The following is a 19,555-nucleotide window of genomic DNA, read 5'->3' as shown; positions in this document are numbered from 1 at the left end:
TGGAGGAAGGAGAAGAGGTGGGAGATGGTAGAGTTGAAGGATCATCAGCAATAGGAGATGGAGGGCAAGCTGCAATTTCACTCACGCCTGATGTTGATGGAACTCACGTTCACATCTTTGAAAGTTCACAACTTGTAGGTTCATATGTAGGGGACTTACTGTAATATGATCATCTCAATAGAGGCAAAAACAGCTTTTGACATAAGTGAAAATTGTATTTGCTAATTTATTTAGAGCACATGATAGGATACTACTATAAATAAAGAAAAATGATATATGTTATATATGAAATACACTAAAAAAACTCATTATCACACAGAGTAATTCATATTTCTATTGGCTGAATGGAAAAAACTAAATTACTATTTGGTCCCCCCCCCCCAAGTAAAAACCAAATCATCTTGCTTTGTAATACTTAGAATAATTTGTCTCCAGAAAATCCAAAATTTTTTGAGTTGTATTGAGCAGCCAGCACTCCCTCACACACACAAATAACTGATACCTATAGAAGATAATGGTTCATCCTCCATAATTTCAGAATTATGGTGACAAATGTTCTTTCCTTCATTAAATTCTATCCAGGTTCCCTGAACCTTTCAAATACTTCTCAACTTTCTGACTTTTGTTTCTGTCTTTTCACTGTCCAGTTTTATCAAGAATCCTGCTACATTGGTTTAGCTTGAATTCCCCACCTTCCTACCTCATCACCCTTAATATCTAATCAGGTTCCTCAACCTCCACTACCCCCAGGTGATGTCTGATCACCCTGGTCTGCCTTCAGTAAGAATGCTTCTAGGTAGGGTTAGCCAGAATCCCCCCTTACTCTTGCTATTTACTCAGTTATTTTCCAGCCACCAATCCCCACCCTGCACATTGGCTATAAATTCCCAATTGTCCATGCTATATTTGAAATTGAGCCTGGTTCTATACTGAGATCCTTTCTCCCCTGTTACAACAATCCTTAATAAAATCTGTTTTTACCACTTTATTATCCAGTTCTGATTTTTCTTTACCAACAACCAGACAGAAATTAGAGTGTTCCTGACTTATAAACTACTGGTATATATTATGCTCCAGCTTAGATACAGCTTCCTGAGTGGTTACCCTAATCCCAGGTTATCTCTTTTCCAATATATCCATCATTCATTTATTTACCTAACTAAGCTTTTTTAAGCATTATATTCCTTATGCTTCTCTTTGGCCGCCAAGGTCCAATGGTTACCCATTTGCTTTCACATCAAATCTATACTCATCTGTCTGATTTTAACACCCTATGCAGTCTGATACTATGTTACATATCCCAATTTATCTCCAATGAATACTGAATATTCACTCTATATTCTAATGGGGTCATATGTCTTATGGCTTGATCATATAAATTGTCTCCTCTCACCACTGTGCCCCACACTTGAACTTTTTCAACCTAGTAGAGAATTTAGTGATTATCAGCTGTGATCCTTTTACTCTGCAGATAAGAAAATCAGGTCCCAGAAAAATTGTGAAGACATCATTTTCTCGTAAGGAATTGAAACACAGCCAGGTCAGAAAATTCAGTCTTCCAATCTCTTTTACATTGTGTGGGAAGCCGCCCTTCTCCTTTAGTGACCTGAATTACACATGCTCTTCAGAGTCAGTGCCATTTTTCTTTTAATTTTTCTTCTAGTTTTACTGAGATATAGTTGACATACAGTACTGTATAAGTTTAAGATGTACAGCATAATGATTTGACCTACATACATCATGAAATGGTTATCACAAGTTTAGTAAATATCCTTCATCTCATATAGATACAAAATTAAGAAATAGAAAAAAACTTTCTTGTAATGAGAACTCTTAGAATTTACTCATTTAACAACTTTCAAATACAACATACAACAGTGTGAATTATATTTATCATGTTGTATGTTACATTCCTAGTACTTATTTATCTTATAACTGGAAGTTTGTACCTTTTGACTGCCCTCATTTAATTTCCTCTCCTCCAATCCTCACTTCCGGTAAACACAAATCTGATTTCTTTTTCTATGAGTTTATTTGTTTGTTTTTGAGATGTAATTGACCTATGATACTATGTTATTTCATGTTACACAAAATAATGATTCAACATTTCCATACATTTCAAAAGGATCACCATGATAAGTCTAGTTAAGATATGTCACCATACAAAGATATTACATAGTTATTGACAATATTATCCACACTGTATATTTCATACCCCAGACTCACTTATTTTGCGACTGGAAGTGTGTACCTCTTACTCTACCTCACCTCTTTGTTTCCAGCCTCCACCTCCTCCCTTCTGGCAACCACTTGTTTGTTCTCTGTATCTGTAACTCTGTTTCTGTTTAATTATGTTTATTCATTTGTTTTGTCTTTTAGATTCCACATATAGTAAAATAATACAGTATATGCCTTTCCCTGTCTGACTTATTTTACTTAGCATAATACCCTCTAAGTCCATCCATATTGTGGCAAATGGAAAGATTCCAATTATTTTTTATGGCTGAGTAATATTGTTTTATATCTATATATCTATATATATCTCACATCTTCTTTATCCATTCATCTAACAATGGGTACTTAGGTTCCCTCCATATTTTGGTTATTGTAAATAGTGCTGTAATGAACATAGGCATGAATATATATTTTCAAATTAGTGTCTTTGTTTTCTCTGAGTAAATATCAAGAAGTGGAATTGCTGAGTCACATGGTGGATTTATTTTTAATTTTCAAAGGAACCTCCAATAATGTTCTCTATAGTAGCTTCACCAGTTTACATTCCCACCAACAGGGCATGAGGATTCCTTTTTGTCCACATCTTTGCCAACATTTGTTGTTTGTTGTCTTTTTCATAATAGGGATTCTGAAGGTGTGAAGTGATATCTCACGGTGGTTTTGATTTGCATTTTCCTGTTTATTAGTGTTGTTAAGCAACTTTTCATGTACCTGTTAGCCATTTGTAAGTCTTCTTTGGAAAAATGCCCTTTCAGATCTTCTGCCCAGTTTTTAACTGGTTTGTTGTTGTTGCTGTTGAGTTGTATGAATTCTTTGTGTATTTTGGATTTTTTTTTTTTTTTTGACATGAGAACGGTTTTATTTAAATCATTGACACTTGTGCAGTACTCAATATTAGGACTTTGAAATGCTTTAGACAAAATCTGTTTCCCTTTAAACAGATTAAAAAACCGAATCTTAGTTGGCAGAATCTAGTGCTTGTATCACACAGCTCATGGGAGGTAGAGTCCTAAAATCTGCTTCCAAGTGCCACCTGTACCTGACAACGCCAGGCAAAGTGTTTATTTTTGTGTTGCACAAGTGTAAGGACCATAAAATCTAGATTAACTTTATAACAATAATTTAAAAGGTAGAAAAGGTTTCCATACTACAGAAATTTTTAAATTGACTATTTTACCATTTATATTAATACAATAAATGAAGAAGGCTGACAGTAGAACAGGCCAGTGGTCAGCCAACACACAACACAATGTGTTAACAAACATGGCCAAAGGATTGGTGTGTGTCATGCACTACCTTCCACGTAACATGTTTTTTGGAGGGGGGAGGGAACATAAAGGCAGATTGATTCAAACTAGCCTTATTAAATATATCTATTAAGTTTATACTTTCTTCTGAAATTAATATTTGAGTGGAACATGTGTTAGTTATTCATATAACACTAGCTTTCTACTGAAGTTTAATAATCCAGTAGATGATGTTCACATTTAGGCAAATCCTAGGAGCAACTGCACTAAACAATATCCACTCAATTATGAACTGCAAAATAATACTGGGTAATTATTTCAAAGTATGAACTACAGATATGATATTAAAAAGTATAGTAGAACAACTTTCTAACTTAAAAGTAAAGTACAAATTGTTAAGTCAACAGTACCTACTTACACACAAATTAAACAAAATCAGAATAAACACTCAACTTTTAGGAGAAGCAATTTCAGTCCTGGTTTTACCACTTAATAGGAGAAAGATCTTACATAGGTCCTTTCATTCAAGGATGATTTGAAAAGCAATTTACAAAGTTAATACCTTGGATCCCAGCTAGGAAGACTCTTCAAGGATCTTTCATACTAACTTGAAGTTGGGGGACATACAATTTGAGAAATTAAATGATACCATCCCTCACGCACTCCCAGGTTACCCACAGTGAGTCCGGATCACACTTCAGTTCCTAATGACCTAAGTTAAGAATCTCCTTTCTTCACATCTCTTATCCCGTGATACTCAACATGGGCTACAGAACCCAAAACCAACCTGTGTTCTATGTGGCACCACCTGGCTGATACTGATACCTAAGTGTGCACAGGATTGAGTTAAAAAGCTCTTCAATTCATCAAAGAAAAGAAAGAATAAAAATAACACCCTTAGTTTACACAGGCTTAACCTACTTTGATCACCTAGTAAATCTTGAATTGGCTCCCGTTAGTGGTAAACAGAATACTTTTGTATTCGGTGTAGAAACCAACAAATTTAGGTTAAATCAAGCCTTCACCCTGACAGTACAATCTATGTTTATTTGTGTGTAAAGTGCCAGTTTTATATACAAATCATAAGTAAACTGTAAAATCTGCTTTAAAATCTGAAGCAGTGAGTCTGATGTCTTCCTACTGCCTTGTGGTAGTAACTGTTTAATCCTGCTGGATCAAACTTTCTTGACTCCCCACACTTTGAGGCCAAGGAAGGTGCTGTTAAGAGCCAGGGTGAAGTCGTGCACAGCCAGCCTGCTTGCAAACGCCAAACATGGACAAGATCTTTCGTAAGAATCCGAGTAGCTTCTGTCTACGCTTTCAATCTAGGTGACCCCACTAGCATTAACAGGATTGATTTTGAGGTAGCTACACAGTTTTAAGCATGCCATTAATGAACATTATGGGTGATTTATGGTGTAGCTGGTTAATACAGTTCAAGTAGCTGATTTTTTTCTCTTTTGATGAGAAGGAAAAAAAGAAAAATCAGCAAAATAAGAGCACATCTTCAGTTCACTTAGAAGTCAGCATCCAAGGTAAAGGAATTCTCTGTCGGACTGGACATCACTCTCATCCTCTGATACTCGCCTACTCTCTTCTCAGAGAAGTTAGTCTTCCCTTCCAGTGAAATATTCTCCATAAAGTCAAATGGATTTTCTACTCTGAAAACCTTGCTCAAACCCAGCTCCAGCATAAGTCTGTCTGCCACGAATTCGATGTACTGCTTCATCAAAGTGCAATTCATCCCAATGAGCTTCACTGGCAGGGCCTCCGTGAGGAACTCCTGTTCTATCCTAACTGCATTGACGATTATTTCTTTGACTCTCTGCTCCGAAGGTTTGTGTAGCAGGTGTTTGAACATCAGACAGGCAAAGTCACAGTGTAAACCCTCGTCTCTGCTAATAAGTTCATTGGAAAATGTGAGGCCGGGCATCAGACCTCGTTTTTTGAGCCAGAATATCGATGCAAAAGAACCAGAAAAGAAGATTCCTTCCACTGCAGCAAAGGCTACGACACGTTCTCCATATGTAGCCTCTTTGTCCCCGATCCAGCACAAGGCCCAATCTGCCTTCTTCTTTACACAAGGCATTGTCTCAATAGCGTTGAAGAGAAATTCCCTTTCTTTGGAATCTTTAATGTAAGTGTCAATGAGGAGACTATACATTTCAGAATGGATGTTTTCCATGGCAATTTGGAAGCCATAGAAACAATGGGCTTCCGTAATCTGAACTTCTTGGCTAAACCGCTCCACCAAGTTTTCATTTACTATGCCATCACTTGCTGCAAAGAAAGCCAGAACATGCGAAATGAAATATCTCTCCTCAGGCTTCAGGGCTTCCCAGTGCTGAATGTCCTTGGAAAGGTCCACCTCTTCAGCTGTCCAAAAGGAAGCCTCAGCTTTCTTATACATCTGCCAAATATCATGGTATTCGATAGGAAAGATTACAAAGCGGCGGGTGTTTTCTTTCATAAGTGGTTCCTCCTCCACACTGGGGGCAGATAGCTTAGGGTTCTGCGGCTCTGCGGGCTTCTGGAAGATCCTCCTCGCAGTCTTGCTGGCCAGTACGCGGGTCCCGCTGAGGGACGGGGGAGTGTTCTCCTTGTCCGCCAGGCTGAGCCCCTTCATAGGCGAGAGCTGGAGGGGGTGCTGCTGCTGCGGGTCAGCGATGGTGGCGAGCGGGACGCGGACGGAGAGCATGGCTGTGTACGGCTCGGCAAGGTGGGGTTGCGCGCAGGTCCTGGGAGCTGTATTTTGGATTTTAACCATTATTGGATTTGTTGTTTGCAAATTTCTTCTTTCACTCATTGGGAGGCCTTTTTGTTTGTTAATAGTTTCCTTCACTGTGCAAAAGCTTTTTAGTTTGATGTAGTCCCATTTGTTTGCTTTTGCTCTTTTTCTCTCTTTCTCAAGGAGACATATCCACAAAAAATATTGCTGAGACTGATGTCAGAGAGCACACTCCCTATGTTCCCTTCTATACGTTTTATTTAAGTATTTAATCTAAGTTGATTTGATTTTTGTGCATAGTGTGAAAGAATAGTCCAGTTTGATTCTTCTACATGTAGCTGTCCAGTTTCCCCAAGATCATTTACTGAAGAGGCTATATTTTCCCCATTATATATTATTGCCTCCTTTGTCATAGATTAATTGCTCACACAAGTGTGGGTTCAATTCTGTGCTCTCTATTCTGTTCCATTGATCTATGTGTCTGTTTTCGTGACAGTGCTATACTGTTTTGATTACTGTAGTTCTGTAGTATGTTTTGAAATCAGGGAGCATAATACCTCCAGTTTTGTTCTTCTTTCTCAAGTTTGCTTTGGCTATCTTTTGTTTCTCCATAAGAATTTTAGAATTCTTTGTTCTAGTTCTGTAAAAAATGCATTTGGTATTTTTGATAGGGATTGCATTGAATCTGTTGATTGCCTTAGGTAGTATGGTCATTTTAACAATATTAATTTTTCCAATCCATGAACATAGTATATCTTTCCATCTGTTTGTACCATCGTCAATTTCTTTCATCAGTGTCTAAGAGCTTTGCAAGTACAGGTTTTTCACCTCCTTAGTTAGATTTATTCCTAGGTATTTTATTCTTTTTGATGCAGTTGTAAATGGGATTGATTTCTTAATTTCTATTTCTTATAGTTTGTTGTTAGTGTACAGAAACACAACAGATTTCTGTATATTAATTTTGTATTCTACAATTTTCCTAAATTCATTGATGAGTTCTAGTAGATTTTTAGTGGCATCTATAGGATTTTCTATGTAGAGTATCATGCCATCTCCAAACAGTGACAGTTATACTTGTTCCATTCCAATTTACATTGCTTTTCTTTCTTTTTCTTGTCTAAATCCTGTAGTTAGGAGAACCAATACTATGTTTACAAAAACTGGTGGGACAGTATCCTTGTCTTGTTCCTGAACTTAGAGGAAATGTTTTCAGCTTTACACCATTGAGTACAATGTTAACTGTGGGCTTATCACATATGACACATTATGTTGAGGCATGTTCCCTCTGTATCAACCTTGTTAAAAGTTTTTAAACAACACAGTTAAGTTGCCTTCTTTCACGATGCATTCTTGTAGGTTTTATCAGAAGGAAAGTAGCTCCCAATATGAGTGACCTCCAGGATAAACAGGAAGCCAGCTGTGATAATAATATCTTTTAGTGGATTTCTGTTACCAGAGACAGTCATGAAACTTTAAGGCTTTGAGGAAGTACATGTCAAGCAGATGGGGAAAAAGGCAAACAGACTTCTCTGGGAAATAAATTTGATTCATCCAAAGACAATAAGATTCAGCCTTCATTTCTTCTTAGAAAAAGGCAAATAATTGAAGGTAGAGAACATTAGATTGCTCTCTAATTGATGCAAATTTTAGTGATATATATGGCTACATAAAAGTTAAACTAGGTCTGGCCTTACATGTGCAGGAATGAGTAAATAACAATATAAAAGCTTTATCCATTTAGTTTAGAGTTTTGATCTCCTTTTCCTTTTGTTTCAATCCTCCAGCCTTCAAACTTCACTCTCCATAAAGTGTATATCATCAAGGAAATGGTAACATTACTTTAAAAACATTTAGCTTAAACTAAGTAATTAACCAAATGATAATATAATTATCTACTGGGCTCTGATCCAGGCACCATCCCTAGTGCTTTGGAGTATACAAGGCTGAACAGTCCTTATGGCAGGTAGTTTACAGCCTACTGATAGGAACGAGAGCAAAGCACATGAATTACAATAGAAAGAAAGAATTATAAGTGCCAAAATCTGGGAGCTGTTAAGTACTGAGCATGTTTGGCAAGAGGGAACACAACTAGAAGAGAGCTGTTAAAAACCATTTTCATAAAATCTTTGAAATAGATAAATATACTTGCAGTGGTACAAAGCTCCACATCTCAAGAAAAAAAAAAAAAAAAGTGGCAAAACAATACTCTTTCCCAAAACTGATCCAGATTAGTCAACTTTACACCATAATTCCTGTCCTTATTGGTCAGTCCAAAATACTTGCCCCACCTCTGATTGTGGCTTTCATACCTACCCCTTTTAGATTTATTGTTTCATATATACCATATTTCCAGTTACATATGGATAGTTCCTTTTAGTACAAACCTATATGAGACAAAATGGCCCTTAAGTTACTTACTTTCTTAATTAACTTTTTTCTGTTATTACTTCTGTTGTTGTTTTCCAGGCTCCAGAGCTACAAAATTTGGAGCCATATTTTGTTTAATTTTTCCTTTCTTGGCTAGGCAGTGTGGCATGATGTGTCTCTGATTTTCTAATTGCTGGGTAATTGATAAATTATTTACCAATTCCTGTAGGTTTTATCTAATTGATAAAACCTACAGGAATGCACCTTGAAATAAGGCAATTCTAGGAATTTGGCCATACTATTTAGTATCTCTATATTTTGATTTTTTAAATATCCAAAGTAGGAGTTGATAACATAGACCACAGAGGTAGGGCATGTGCAAAAGCCCAACCTATTGCCTAGTATTGATTGAACCATGAATAGCATTTTCCCACTTCCTGTCTCCCTTACACCCAAACTAGTGAGCATCAAGTTTTTCTTCATATTTCTCTTCTCCCCAATTCTTTGTATCTTTACCTTTCATTTAAGTATTTCACCTTCTATTTCTAATCCTATGAAAAAATCAGGGTTACTGCAAAAGCCTTCAAGAATTTCTCCCTGCCTTCAACCTCTCTTCTCTCCATTACTCCTACTATTGCCAGACAAATCCTGGAAATGAACTGGGCTGCATGTTCCTTTCCTCTTTTCTCTTCAGTTCTTGGTTTACTGTCACATCAAGTCCAAAATCTTGTTGTCATGGGTCAATAACCTGACATCACTCAACAATAGGAACATGCCACCCCTTTACATGAGCTATACACATGTGTCTTTCTGTAACATCGTTTCCCATCTTAAGTATATATCACAGTCCCACATCACATGTCCTGCACTTTCTCTCTAACCCCACACTTCACGCCACCTTGCACATCCAACCACTGTCCAGTCTTGTGTCCCCCACAGGGCTCAGGAAACTTCAGTAATGACTTACTATTTGAACAGAATTGTCACTCTCCCTTCCCCTGGGAAACCTGCCCAGATACACTCTCTTTTGAGTTCCCCTAATATGTGCTCCTGGCTACTATTTATGTGTTGATTTACTTCTTTCATACTAAGAAGATAAATTTGGTGCAGAGATGTGGTTGTAGTGGGTATAGTAACCAATATAGACAATGTTATGTGTGTTGTACAGGGAAGCAGTTGAAAGGCTGGTCTGATTATAGTGCTAGCCCATTCATACAATGTAATACCACTAGTTGAATGCAGTGGAGAGCTGGTTCTGTCCCTAAGTTTCCAAATACCTGCTCAAAATTCTTACTCTGATAATCAAGAAACTGGGATAGGAGACTAATCAAAATTTCTTTATTTTCAGTATTAAGAGAATTTTTACACTATTTCATTATAAATTTCATTATAAGAAAGCATATCAAAGGGAACTGATCAAGCTGCAGCATTGTACTCAGAATAGCTTGGAAGATATTGGAAACGTTTATGTTTACAGCATTTTACAGTTCGTCCATTTCATATATATTTTGTTACTTACAGATAACAAATAGAATCTCTTAATGTTCCTGAATAATTAACCAACAACTTTTATTTATAGCAGGATGCAAATGAAGATGTTCATATTCAAGATACACAGAACACAAAGCATAGGGATCTTGAATTCATGGATGAATGAAGATGGAAGCAGCATGTTGAACATAGCATTTTTCCTTGAAAAGTGATTTCCATATTTTATGTTATTAAGTTGATACATAGCTGCAGATCTGCTCAATTCTCTGGGCTCCATCAACCTCCAGTGCATCTTTCAGTAAAACACACATATATATGCTATGAAAGAATTGGTATGGATAAGGTCATCTAAGAGGATGTATTCTCTGCATTCATTGGGATAACTTAATTATACCTGTTTTTTTGCTGGTAAGATTCTCCTATTTGGAGAAAAAAAGCTTAATAATTTTCTGATTGAGCTTATTTAAGAAATGCTCTCACACATATTTACTGCAGCTCAAAGAGGATTTCATGACTGTGCCCTCAGGAAAATGTTATGTTCTGCAGGATTTGTACCAGAGACAATAGGCTTAATTTGTATTTTAAAAATTTATCAAAACATTTTCACTTCTCTTTGCTCATTTGATCCTTTCTACAGCTTTGTAAGACAGGTTAAGTGTGTGTCCTAATCTCTCTTTGACAAAGAGGAGATCGAGGTGCTGAGGGGTTAGATAATTTGTTAGAAGACACACTCTAAGTTAGTAACAGACCTAGAAGCTGTGTACTATGTCTTCTAGATTCTGTGCTTTCAGATTATATAGATGACTTTTGAACATAAATGCAAAGTTTTGTACCCTTACATACAAGTGCAAAACAAAATCAAACAAGGAGTTTGGTAAAACTCTATGATGCTAGAACCTCATACCTGGAGACTACAATTCAGGTCAGATGTGAGGCCTACTGTATCTATTTTTAAAATGACATATATGTGACTTTGAGTTTGGTTAACCAGCACTATTGAATATTCACTCATCCATTCATCCAGTGTTATTCTTTGTGAATTTCACCTTTATGTACATTGCCTGTCTTCCTAACAGGTTGTTGGGCTCTTTATAATTTTTTAGTCTTATGTCTATGGTGTAGGTATTGTTGAAATAATCAGATTTACTGTTCTTTTCTTTTGTTTCACATATAAAGAAACTTCTCCAGTCCAAATTGAAAAAAAAATCCTAATTCAAAATCAAAAAATATTTTTTTCTTACAACAAAATTGAATCCATATCTAGAAGAGAATTTATAAATGGACAATAAACATAAAAGATATTCAATATAGCTCATAAATAAATACAGATTAAAGAAACAAGATACTATTTTTACCCTAAAATCTATAAAAGATAGAAAACTTTGATGGTAAGTGGCATTGGTAAGAATGAGGGGAAATAGGCACTTTTGTATAATGTTGGTGTTATTGGTACAATGTCTTTAGTGGTGAAATTGGCACTATTTCTCAAAAGTAAAAATGTATGTTCTCTTTGATCTAGCAGTACTACTTCCCAGGTATACATAAATTTGTGAAACATGGATGTCTAAAAATATACATTGTTGCATTGTTTGTAATAGGAATAAAAGAAGGATATCTAGATGCCTGTTCATCGACAACTATTTAAATAAAATATACTATATGCATAAAACGAATTATGATGCAACCAGGGAAAATAATAATCAATAATTGTGTATGCTTAAATGGAACAATTCCAAGTTATATTGAATATATTATATTCAAGGTATATTAAGGTTCTTAAGGCTTAATTAAGATTAAAGTAAAAATAGGTATATTATGTTCCTATTTTAGTATAAAGAGGTGTATAAAGGTGAAATGTATGTCTCTGGCTGTGTATACGTAGACTGTTTCTGTAAGGGTAAAGAAAATATTAACTCATGCATTTGGGAAAAAAACTAGGAGTTTGAGGTGGAAAGAAAACTAAATTAATTTTATACACTTATACCATTTAAACATTTTGCAATGTGCTTTTATTATTTTTCAATAAGCACTAGACAATTAAAAATAAGTTTAATGCTTAAAATAATAATTGACAATTAGACTGAACAGTAAATTGTAAAATAGGTCTTTTCCAGTTTAGTTTGCACTTTTATTATGACTTAAACTATATACAACTGATGCAACAAATCTATTTATATTTTCTGAAAGATTCCATATATTTCTATGATGATTCTATCATTTCTATATGAAAAATGTAATTAAAAGTTTGGGAAATATCAGTTAGCTATTTCAATCCATGCTTCTCTAGTCGATCCATATCAACTGTGGGATTCTGATTGAGGCATAGGGTTTTCAAAATAAAAGAATGTCAGAAGTATGAGGGACCTCAGACATTTTATAATCTAACCTTGTTTTGGAGATGAAGAAACTGGGTCCAGTAGGATTTATTTCCCCCATGTTAGTTTGTTTCACTCACATGGTAAAATTTAGGATTGAGTTAAAGTAAAATTTAGTATTTAATAAATTGAAATAGTGAGGGTCAGAGAATATGAATTATTCAAACCAGCTCTACATTAGCCGGCTATCTACCCTTGGATAAGTTTCCTTTTCTCTCTGGGCTCATTCTTACAGCTTTGAAATGATTGGCTGAATTCAGTGATACTGTTTGCATTTGTTCCATACTGACGGAAAACACTTTAAGAGATTCACCAACTAACTCAGGACCTTATTAACTTTATTACTTTCTCTGGACTTGTATGCGCCTCAGTTTTCCAGAATTTCTCGATCTATGTAAATGCTGCCATCCTTTAAAAGTCAAGCCATGTTAAATCAAATTGACATTTATTTTGACATTTACTCTGATCAGGTTTTGTTTTTTGTTTGTTTGTTTCACAATATGGTCTCGTGTTGTTCTTTTATTGCTTAGCATGGTTTGTTCCACAGCTAGAGTCTAAGTTTTATATTTCCCATTGCAAGTGTGTAATTAACCTTTGTGTTTTTAACACGAGGTTCAGAATAATAGTGAATGAAAACAGATATTTCAGAGTAAAATAAGTATTTCATATCACAAGTCAAGCCAAATATTGAATTTTCAGTTGCCAGGCAATTTAGTTTAGGTGGAATGCAACATAAAAACTGATACAGTTATGTCTCCCAGGTTGGGATATTGGTACATTGGGGAGGGAGTTCCTGTCCTCCTCTGCAAAGAGAGGATGGAGGAGTCAACAGAATGTAGAAATGGACCCGTGACTCAGCAATTAAGATCTCTCTGTTTATCCCTCTTAGGGAGACAGATCTAAGAATACCCAAATATATCTCTGGGTTAGGGAATATTTATGTTAATAACTTTCTCCATTCACAAGGATAAAGTAAAACTCTAGTTTGTTTTCATATTTTTGAGGAGAAATATAGTTAGTTCCTCTAGGTTTTAATGTTTGGAGTGTACAAATTTAGATTTCTTTTCCTAAAATTAGGTCATTAGAAGTATATAATCTATAAATAATCACCAAGAGTTCATGAGTAAATTTGCTTTTCAACTTATCTCCCCTAATATCTCTTAAATCAAATCTTCTGTGATTAAAGATCAACACTTTGAGCAGTTTAAAACATTCGGATTTCATAATGGTTTGTTTAGACCTCACATGGCTCTTCTATATGCAAAGCCTATAAATTTACATTTAGAAAATTTCTACCCAAACTACTTAGTCTCGTAATTTGTCTACTTTTGACCTTTTATGTTGCTAATGTTACGTGTTCACTTCATTGTTTTAAATTACATAATAATTTTACTCTTTTCCTGCAGGCAGAACTCACAGCCATGTGGGAGTAGTACATGTGAGGTGGTGAAGGATTCACCATCTGGTACTCTGTCACTGACCATCAGTCATTCCAGGAAGCTGCCAAGTTTAAAGAGCTCATTTTTCAGGTCAGCCACACCTATGAGATCCCCCTGGTCCTGGTGGATAACAAAATTGATCTGACAGACTTTCATCAGGTGAGTGTCAATTTTGCCTGTTAGTGCCTGTCTTTTCCTCTGAGAATACATAGGATCAAGTATGGCTGCTTTTTGAGATTTATATTGAGAATTATGAGAAAGAAATATTGCACACAGGTTTCCTAAGAAGTCTTTGAAGAACTGTGATAGGTTTTGTTAGTCACCACAATATACCTTATTCCACATACTACTTTTCAGTGTCCTTATCACTCCCACATCAAGAGGCACAGTCTGTTTCTCCCATCCTTTTGGATCTGGGTTGGCCCTATGATTTGTTTTGAGCAGCAGAGTGTAGTAGAACTGATGCTCTATAACTTTTGAGGCCGAGCCTTAAGAGTTAAGTAAGAACAGTTTATGAGACCTCTGGGACAATATCAAGTGCACTAATATTCACATTATAGGGATCCCAGATGGAGAAGAGAGAGAGAAAAGGCCTGAGAAAATCTTTGAAGACTTAGAAGCTGAAAACTTCCTTAACCTGGGAAAGGAAACAGAAACCCAAGTCCAGGAAATGCAGAGAGTCCCATACAGTATTAACCCAAAGAGGAACACATCAAGACACATTATAATCAAAATGACAAAAATTAAAGATAAAGAGAGAATATCAAAAGCAGCACAGGAAAAGCAACAAATAGCATTCAAGGGAGTTCCCATAAGACTATTGGCTGTTTTCTCAGCAGAAACTCTGCAGGCCAGAAAGGCGTGTCATGACATATTTAAAGTGATGAAAGGGAAAAACCTACAACCAAGAATACCCTACCCAGAAAAGATCCCATTCAGATTTGATGAGTAATCAAAAGCTTTACAAACAAGCAAAAGCTAAAAGTGTTCAGCACCACCAAGACAGCTTTACAACAAATGTTAAAGAAATTTCTTTAGGTCAAAAAGAAAAGGCCACAGTGAAAAACAAGAATGTTATGAAATGAAAAATCTCATCAGTAAAGGCAAACAAGCAATAAAAGTAGGAACTCTTCCACACACAAAGCTAGTATGGAGGTTTAAAGACAAAAGTATTAAAATCATCTATTTCCACGATTAAGGGATAAACAAAACAATTAGATATAAAATATAATATCAAGAACAGTAATCATGAGGGGAGGAGAGTACAAAGAGAGGGTTTTTAAAATGCATTTAAAAGCAAGACATCAGCAACTTAATTATGTATATATATACAATGCTATACAAAAATCTCATAGTAACTGCAAACCAAAAATCTATAATAGATATACACACAAAAAATAAAAAGAATCCAACACAACACTAAAAATAGTCATCAAATCACAAGAGAAGGGGACAAATGAAGAAAGGGGGAAAAAGGCCTACAAAAATAAATCCAAAATAACTAAAAAATGGCAATAAGAACATACATATTGATAATTACCTTAAATGTAAATGGATTAGATGCTCCATCCAAAAGGCACAGATTGGATGAATGATTATGAAAACAAGACCCGTATATATGTTGTCTACAAGACACTGACTTCATATCTAGAGACACATACAAATTGAAAATGAGGGCATGGAGAAAGATATTCCATGCAAATAGAAATTTTAAAAAGCCAGAGTAGCAGTACTTATATCAGAAAAAAAAAAAAAATAGATCTTAAAATGAAGACTGTTACAAGACAAAGAGAAATACTACATCATGATCAAGGGATCAATCCAAGAAGAAGATATAACAACTGTAAATATATATGCACCCAACATAGGGGCACCTCAGTGTACAAGGTAAATGTTAAGATACATAAAAGGAGAAATTCACAGTAACACAGTAATAGTGGGAGACTTTAACACTCCACTTTTATCAATGGACAGATCATCCAGACAGAAAATCAATAATGAAACACAGGCTTTAAATGACACATTAGACCAAATAGACTTAATTGACATTTATAGAGCATTCCACCCGAAAGCAGCAGAATACACATTCTTCTCACGTACATGTGGAACAGTCTCCATGATAGACCACATGCTGGGCCACAAAAAAAGCTTTGATATTTTAAGAAAATAAATCATATCAAGAAACTTTTTTTTTTTTTTTTTTTAACCACAGTGTTATAAGAGTAGAAATCAACTACAGGGAAAAAACTGCAAAAAACACAAACTCGTAGAGGCTAAACAATATGCTACTAAACAACCAATGAATCATTGAAGAAATCAAAGAGGAAATTTAAAAAAATTACTTAGAGACAAATAAAAATGTAAGCACAACAACTAAAACCTATTGAATGCAGCAAAAACACTACACCAAGAAGGAAGTAGTTAGCAATACAAGCTTACCTCAGAAAACAAGAAAATATCAAGTAAACAACCGAATTTTACACCTAAAGCAACTAGAGAAAAAAGAACAAACAAAACCTAATATTAGTAGAAGGAAAGAAATCATAAAGAACAGAGGAGAAATAAATAAAATAGAGATTGAAAAAGCAACAGAAATGATCAATGAAACTAAGAGCTAGTTCTTTGAGAAGATAAACAAAATTTAGCCAGACTCATCAAGAAAAAAAGAAGGCCCAAAACAATAACATCAGAAATGAAAAAGGGACAGTTACAACTGACACCACAGAAATACAAAAGATCATAAGAGACAACTCTGAATTACTACATACCAATGTAATGACAATCCAGAAGAAATGGACAAATTCTTAGAAATGTGCAATCTCCCAAGACTGAAACAGGAAGAAATGGAAAATATGAGCAGACCAATTACCAGTAATGAAATTGAATCAGTAATTTTAGAATTCCCAACCAACAAAAGTTCCAGACCTTAAATGTAAATGGATTAGTTTTGGCTTCACAGGTGAATTCTACCAAACATTTTGAAAAGAGTTAACACCTACTCAAACTCTTCCAAAAAACTGCAGAGGAAGGAACACTTCCAAACTCATCCTATGAAGCCAGAATAACTCTGATACCAAAACTGGACAAAGACACCACACAGAAAAGAAAATTACAGGCCAATATCACTGATGAAACTAGATGCAAAAATCCTCAACAAAATACTAACAAACTGAATCCAACAATACATTAAAAGGATCATACACCATGATCAAGTGGAATTTATCCTAGGAATTTTCCAATATTCACAAATCAATCAGTGTGATACACCACATTAAAAAAATTGAAGAATAAAAACCATATAATCATTTCAATAGATGCAGAAGAAGCTTTTGATAAAATTCAACATCCATTTATGATGAAAACTCTCCAGAAAGTGGGCATAGAGGGAATCTACCTCAACATAATAAAGGTTATATATAACAGACTCACAGCTAACATCATACTCAGTGGGGAAAAGCTGAAAGCTTTACCTCTAAGATCAGGAACAAGACAAGGATGCCCACTCTCACCACTTTTACTCAACATAGTTTTGGAAGTTCTACCCACAGCAATCAGAGAAGAAAAACAAACAAAAAAAATAATCCAAATTGGAAAGAAAGAAGTAAAACTGGCACTGTTGGCAGATGACATGATACTATATATAGAAAATCCTAAAGAGGCCACTAGAAAAATACTAGAGCTCATCAATGAATTCAGTAAATACGCAGGATACAAAATTAATATACAGAAACTGGTTGCATTTCTGTATTGTAACAACAAACTATCAGAAAGAGAAATTAAAGAAACAATCCCATTTACCATCACATCAAAAAGAATAAGGTACCTAGGAAAAAACCCACCTAAGGAGGCAAAACACCTATACTCAAAAAAACTGTAAGACACTGATATCACTGAAAGAAATTGAAGATGACACAACAGATGGAAAGATATAATGTGTTCTTGGCTCAAAAAATCAATATGGTTAAAATAACTGTATTACCCAGGCAATCTACAGATTTAAGGCAATCCCTATCAAAATACCAAAGGTATTCTTCATGGAACCAGAAATAATAATTTTATAATTTGTATGGAAACCAAAAGCCCCAAATAGCCAAAACAATCTTGATAAAGAAGAACAGAGCTGAAGGAATTACACTCCCTGACCTCAGACTCTGCTACAAAGATACAGTAATTAAAACAGTATGCTACTGACACAAAAACAAGCACATAGATCAATGGAACAGGTTAGAGAGCCCATAAATAAACCCATGCACTTATGGTCAATCTATGACAAAGGAGGCAGGAATATACAGTGGAAAAAGAACAGTTTCTTCAGTAAGTGGTGCTGGGAAAACTGGACAGCTACATGTAAAAGAATTAAATTAGAACTTTATCTAACACATACAAAAATAAACTCAAAATGGATTAAAAATCCAAATTAAGACTGAACGTATAAAACTACTAGAACAAAACATAAGCAGAACACTCTTTGACATAAATCATAGCAATATTTTTTGTATCTTTCTCCTAAAGGAAATAAAAGCAAAGATAAACAAATGGGACCTAATTAAACTTAACCTCTTTCCCACAGCAAAATAAACTATCAAGAAAATGAAAAGACAACCTATGAATGAGAGAAAAAATTTGCAAATGTTATGAATGATAAGGGATTAATATCCAACATATATAAACAGCTCAGAGAACTCAATATCAAAAAACCCAGCAACTTGTTTAAAGAATGGGCAGAAGAACTGAATAGACATTTTTCAAAAGAGAAAATGCTGATGGTTAACAGGCATATGAAAAGATGCTTGACATCACTAATCATTGGGGAAATACAAATCAAAACCACAATGACATATGACCTCACACCTGCCAGAATGACTATCATCAAAAAGACTGCAAATAACAAATGTTGGCAAGATTTTGGAGAAAAGGGAACACTCGTGCACTGTTTTGGGGAATGTAAGTTGGTGCAGGCACTGTAGAAAACAGTATGGAGGTTTCTCAGAAACCTGAAAATAGAACTAGCATATGAGCCAGCAATTCCACTTCTGTGTATCTATCCAAAAAAAAAAAGTATACTAATTTGAAAAGATACATGCACCCCAATGTTCATAGCAGCATTATTTACAATTGCCAAGATATGGAAGCAACCTAAGTGTTCATCAACAGATGAATGGATATAGAAGATGTGGTATATATATACAGTGGAATACTACTCAGTCATAGAAAAGAACAAAATTGTGCCATTTGCAGCAACATTGATGAACCTGGAGGACATTATGAAAAGTGATGACAGAGAAAGAGAAATACTATATTATATCACTTATATGTGGAATCTAAAAATACAACAAACTCATGAATACCACAAAAAAGCAGACTCACAGATATAGAAAACAAAGTTCCGGTTACCAGTGGGGTGAGGAGGGAGGGGCACTATTGGGGGAGCAGGAGCTACAAGCTATTCTGTATAAGGTAGGCTACAAGGATGCATTGAACAACATGGGGAATATAGCCAATATTTTGTAATAACTGTAAATCGAGTGTAAGCTGTAAAAATTGAATAAAAAAAAATAAAACAGAGTTATTCAGGTTCTGTCTTTGCCACTTGAAATTCTTGTTCTTGAGGTCCAGACACTATGTAATGAGGACGAATCTAAACATTGGAGAGAGCCATGTGGACAAAGCAAC

General features: G+C 35.2%; 1 protein-coding gene across 1 annotated transcript; it reads right to left on the bottom strand.

The window, feature by feature from the left end:
- Nucleotides 1-4,911: 4,911 nt before the first annotated feature.
- Nucleotides 4,912-6,180, bottom strand: LOC132347310 (ribonucleoside-diphosphate reductase subunit M2-like). The gene has a single exon (XM_059893736.1). It carries the CDS (start codon nucleotides 6,178-6,180, stop codon nucleotides 4,999-5,001), a length of 1,182 nt encoding a protein of 393 aa, XP_059749719.1. The 3' UTR covers nucleotides 4,912-4,998.
- Between the last annotated feature and the right edge of the window lie 13,375 nt (nucleotides 6,181-19,555).

Source organism: Balaenoptera ricei, chromosome 14, assembly GCF_028023285.1.
Source record: "Balaenoptera ricei isolate mBalRic1 chromosome 14, mBalRic1.hap2, whole genome shotgun sequence".
Lineage (NCBI taxonomy): Eukaryota > Metazoa > Chordata > Mammalia > Artiodactyla > Balaenopteridae > Balaenoptera > Balaenoptera ricei.
This window is presented reverse-complemented; position numbering and strand designations above follow the sequence as displayed.

Excerpts from the sequence above, each read along its gene's own strand:
- LOC132347310 (XM_059893736.1), bottom strand. The coding sequence starts at position 6,180 with ATGCTCTCCGTCCGCGTCCCGCTCGCCACCATCGCTGACCCGCAGCAG.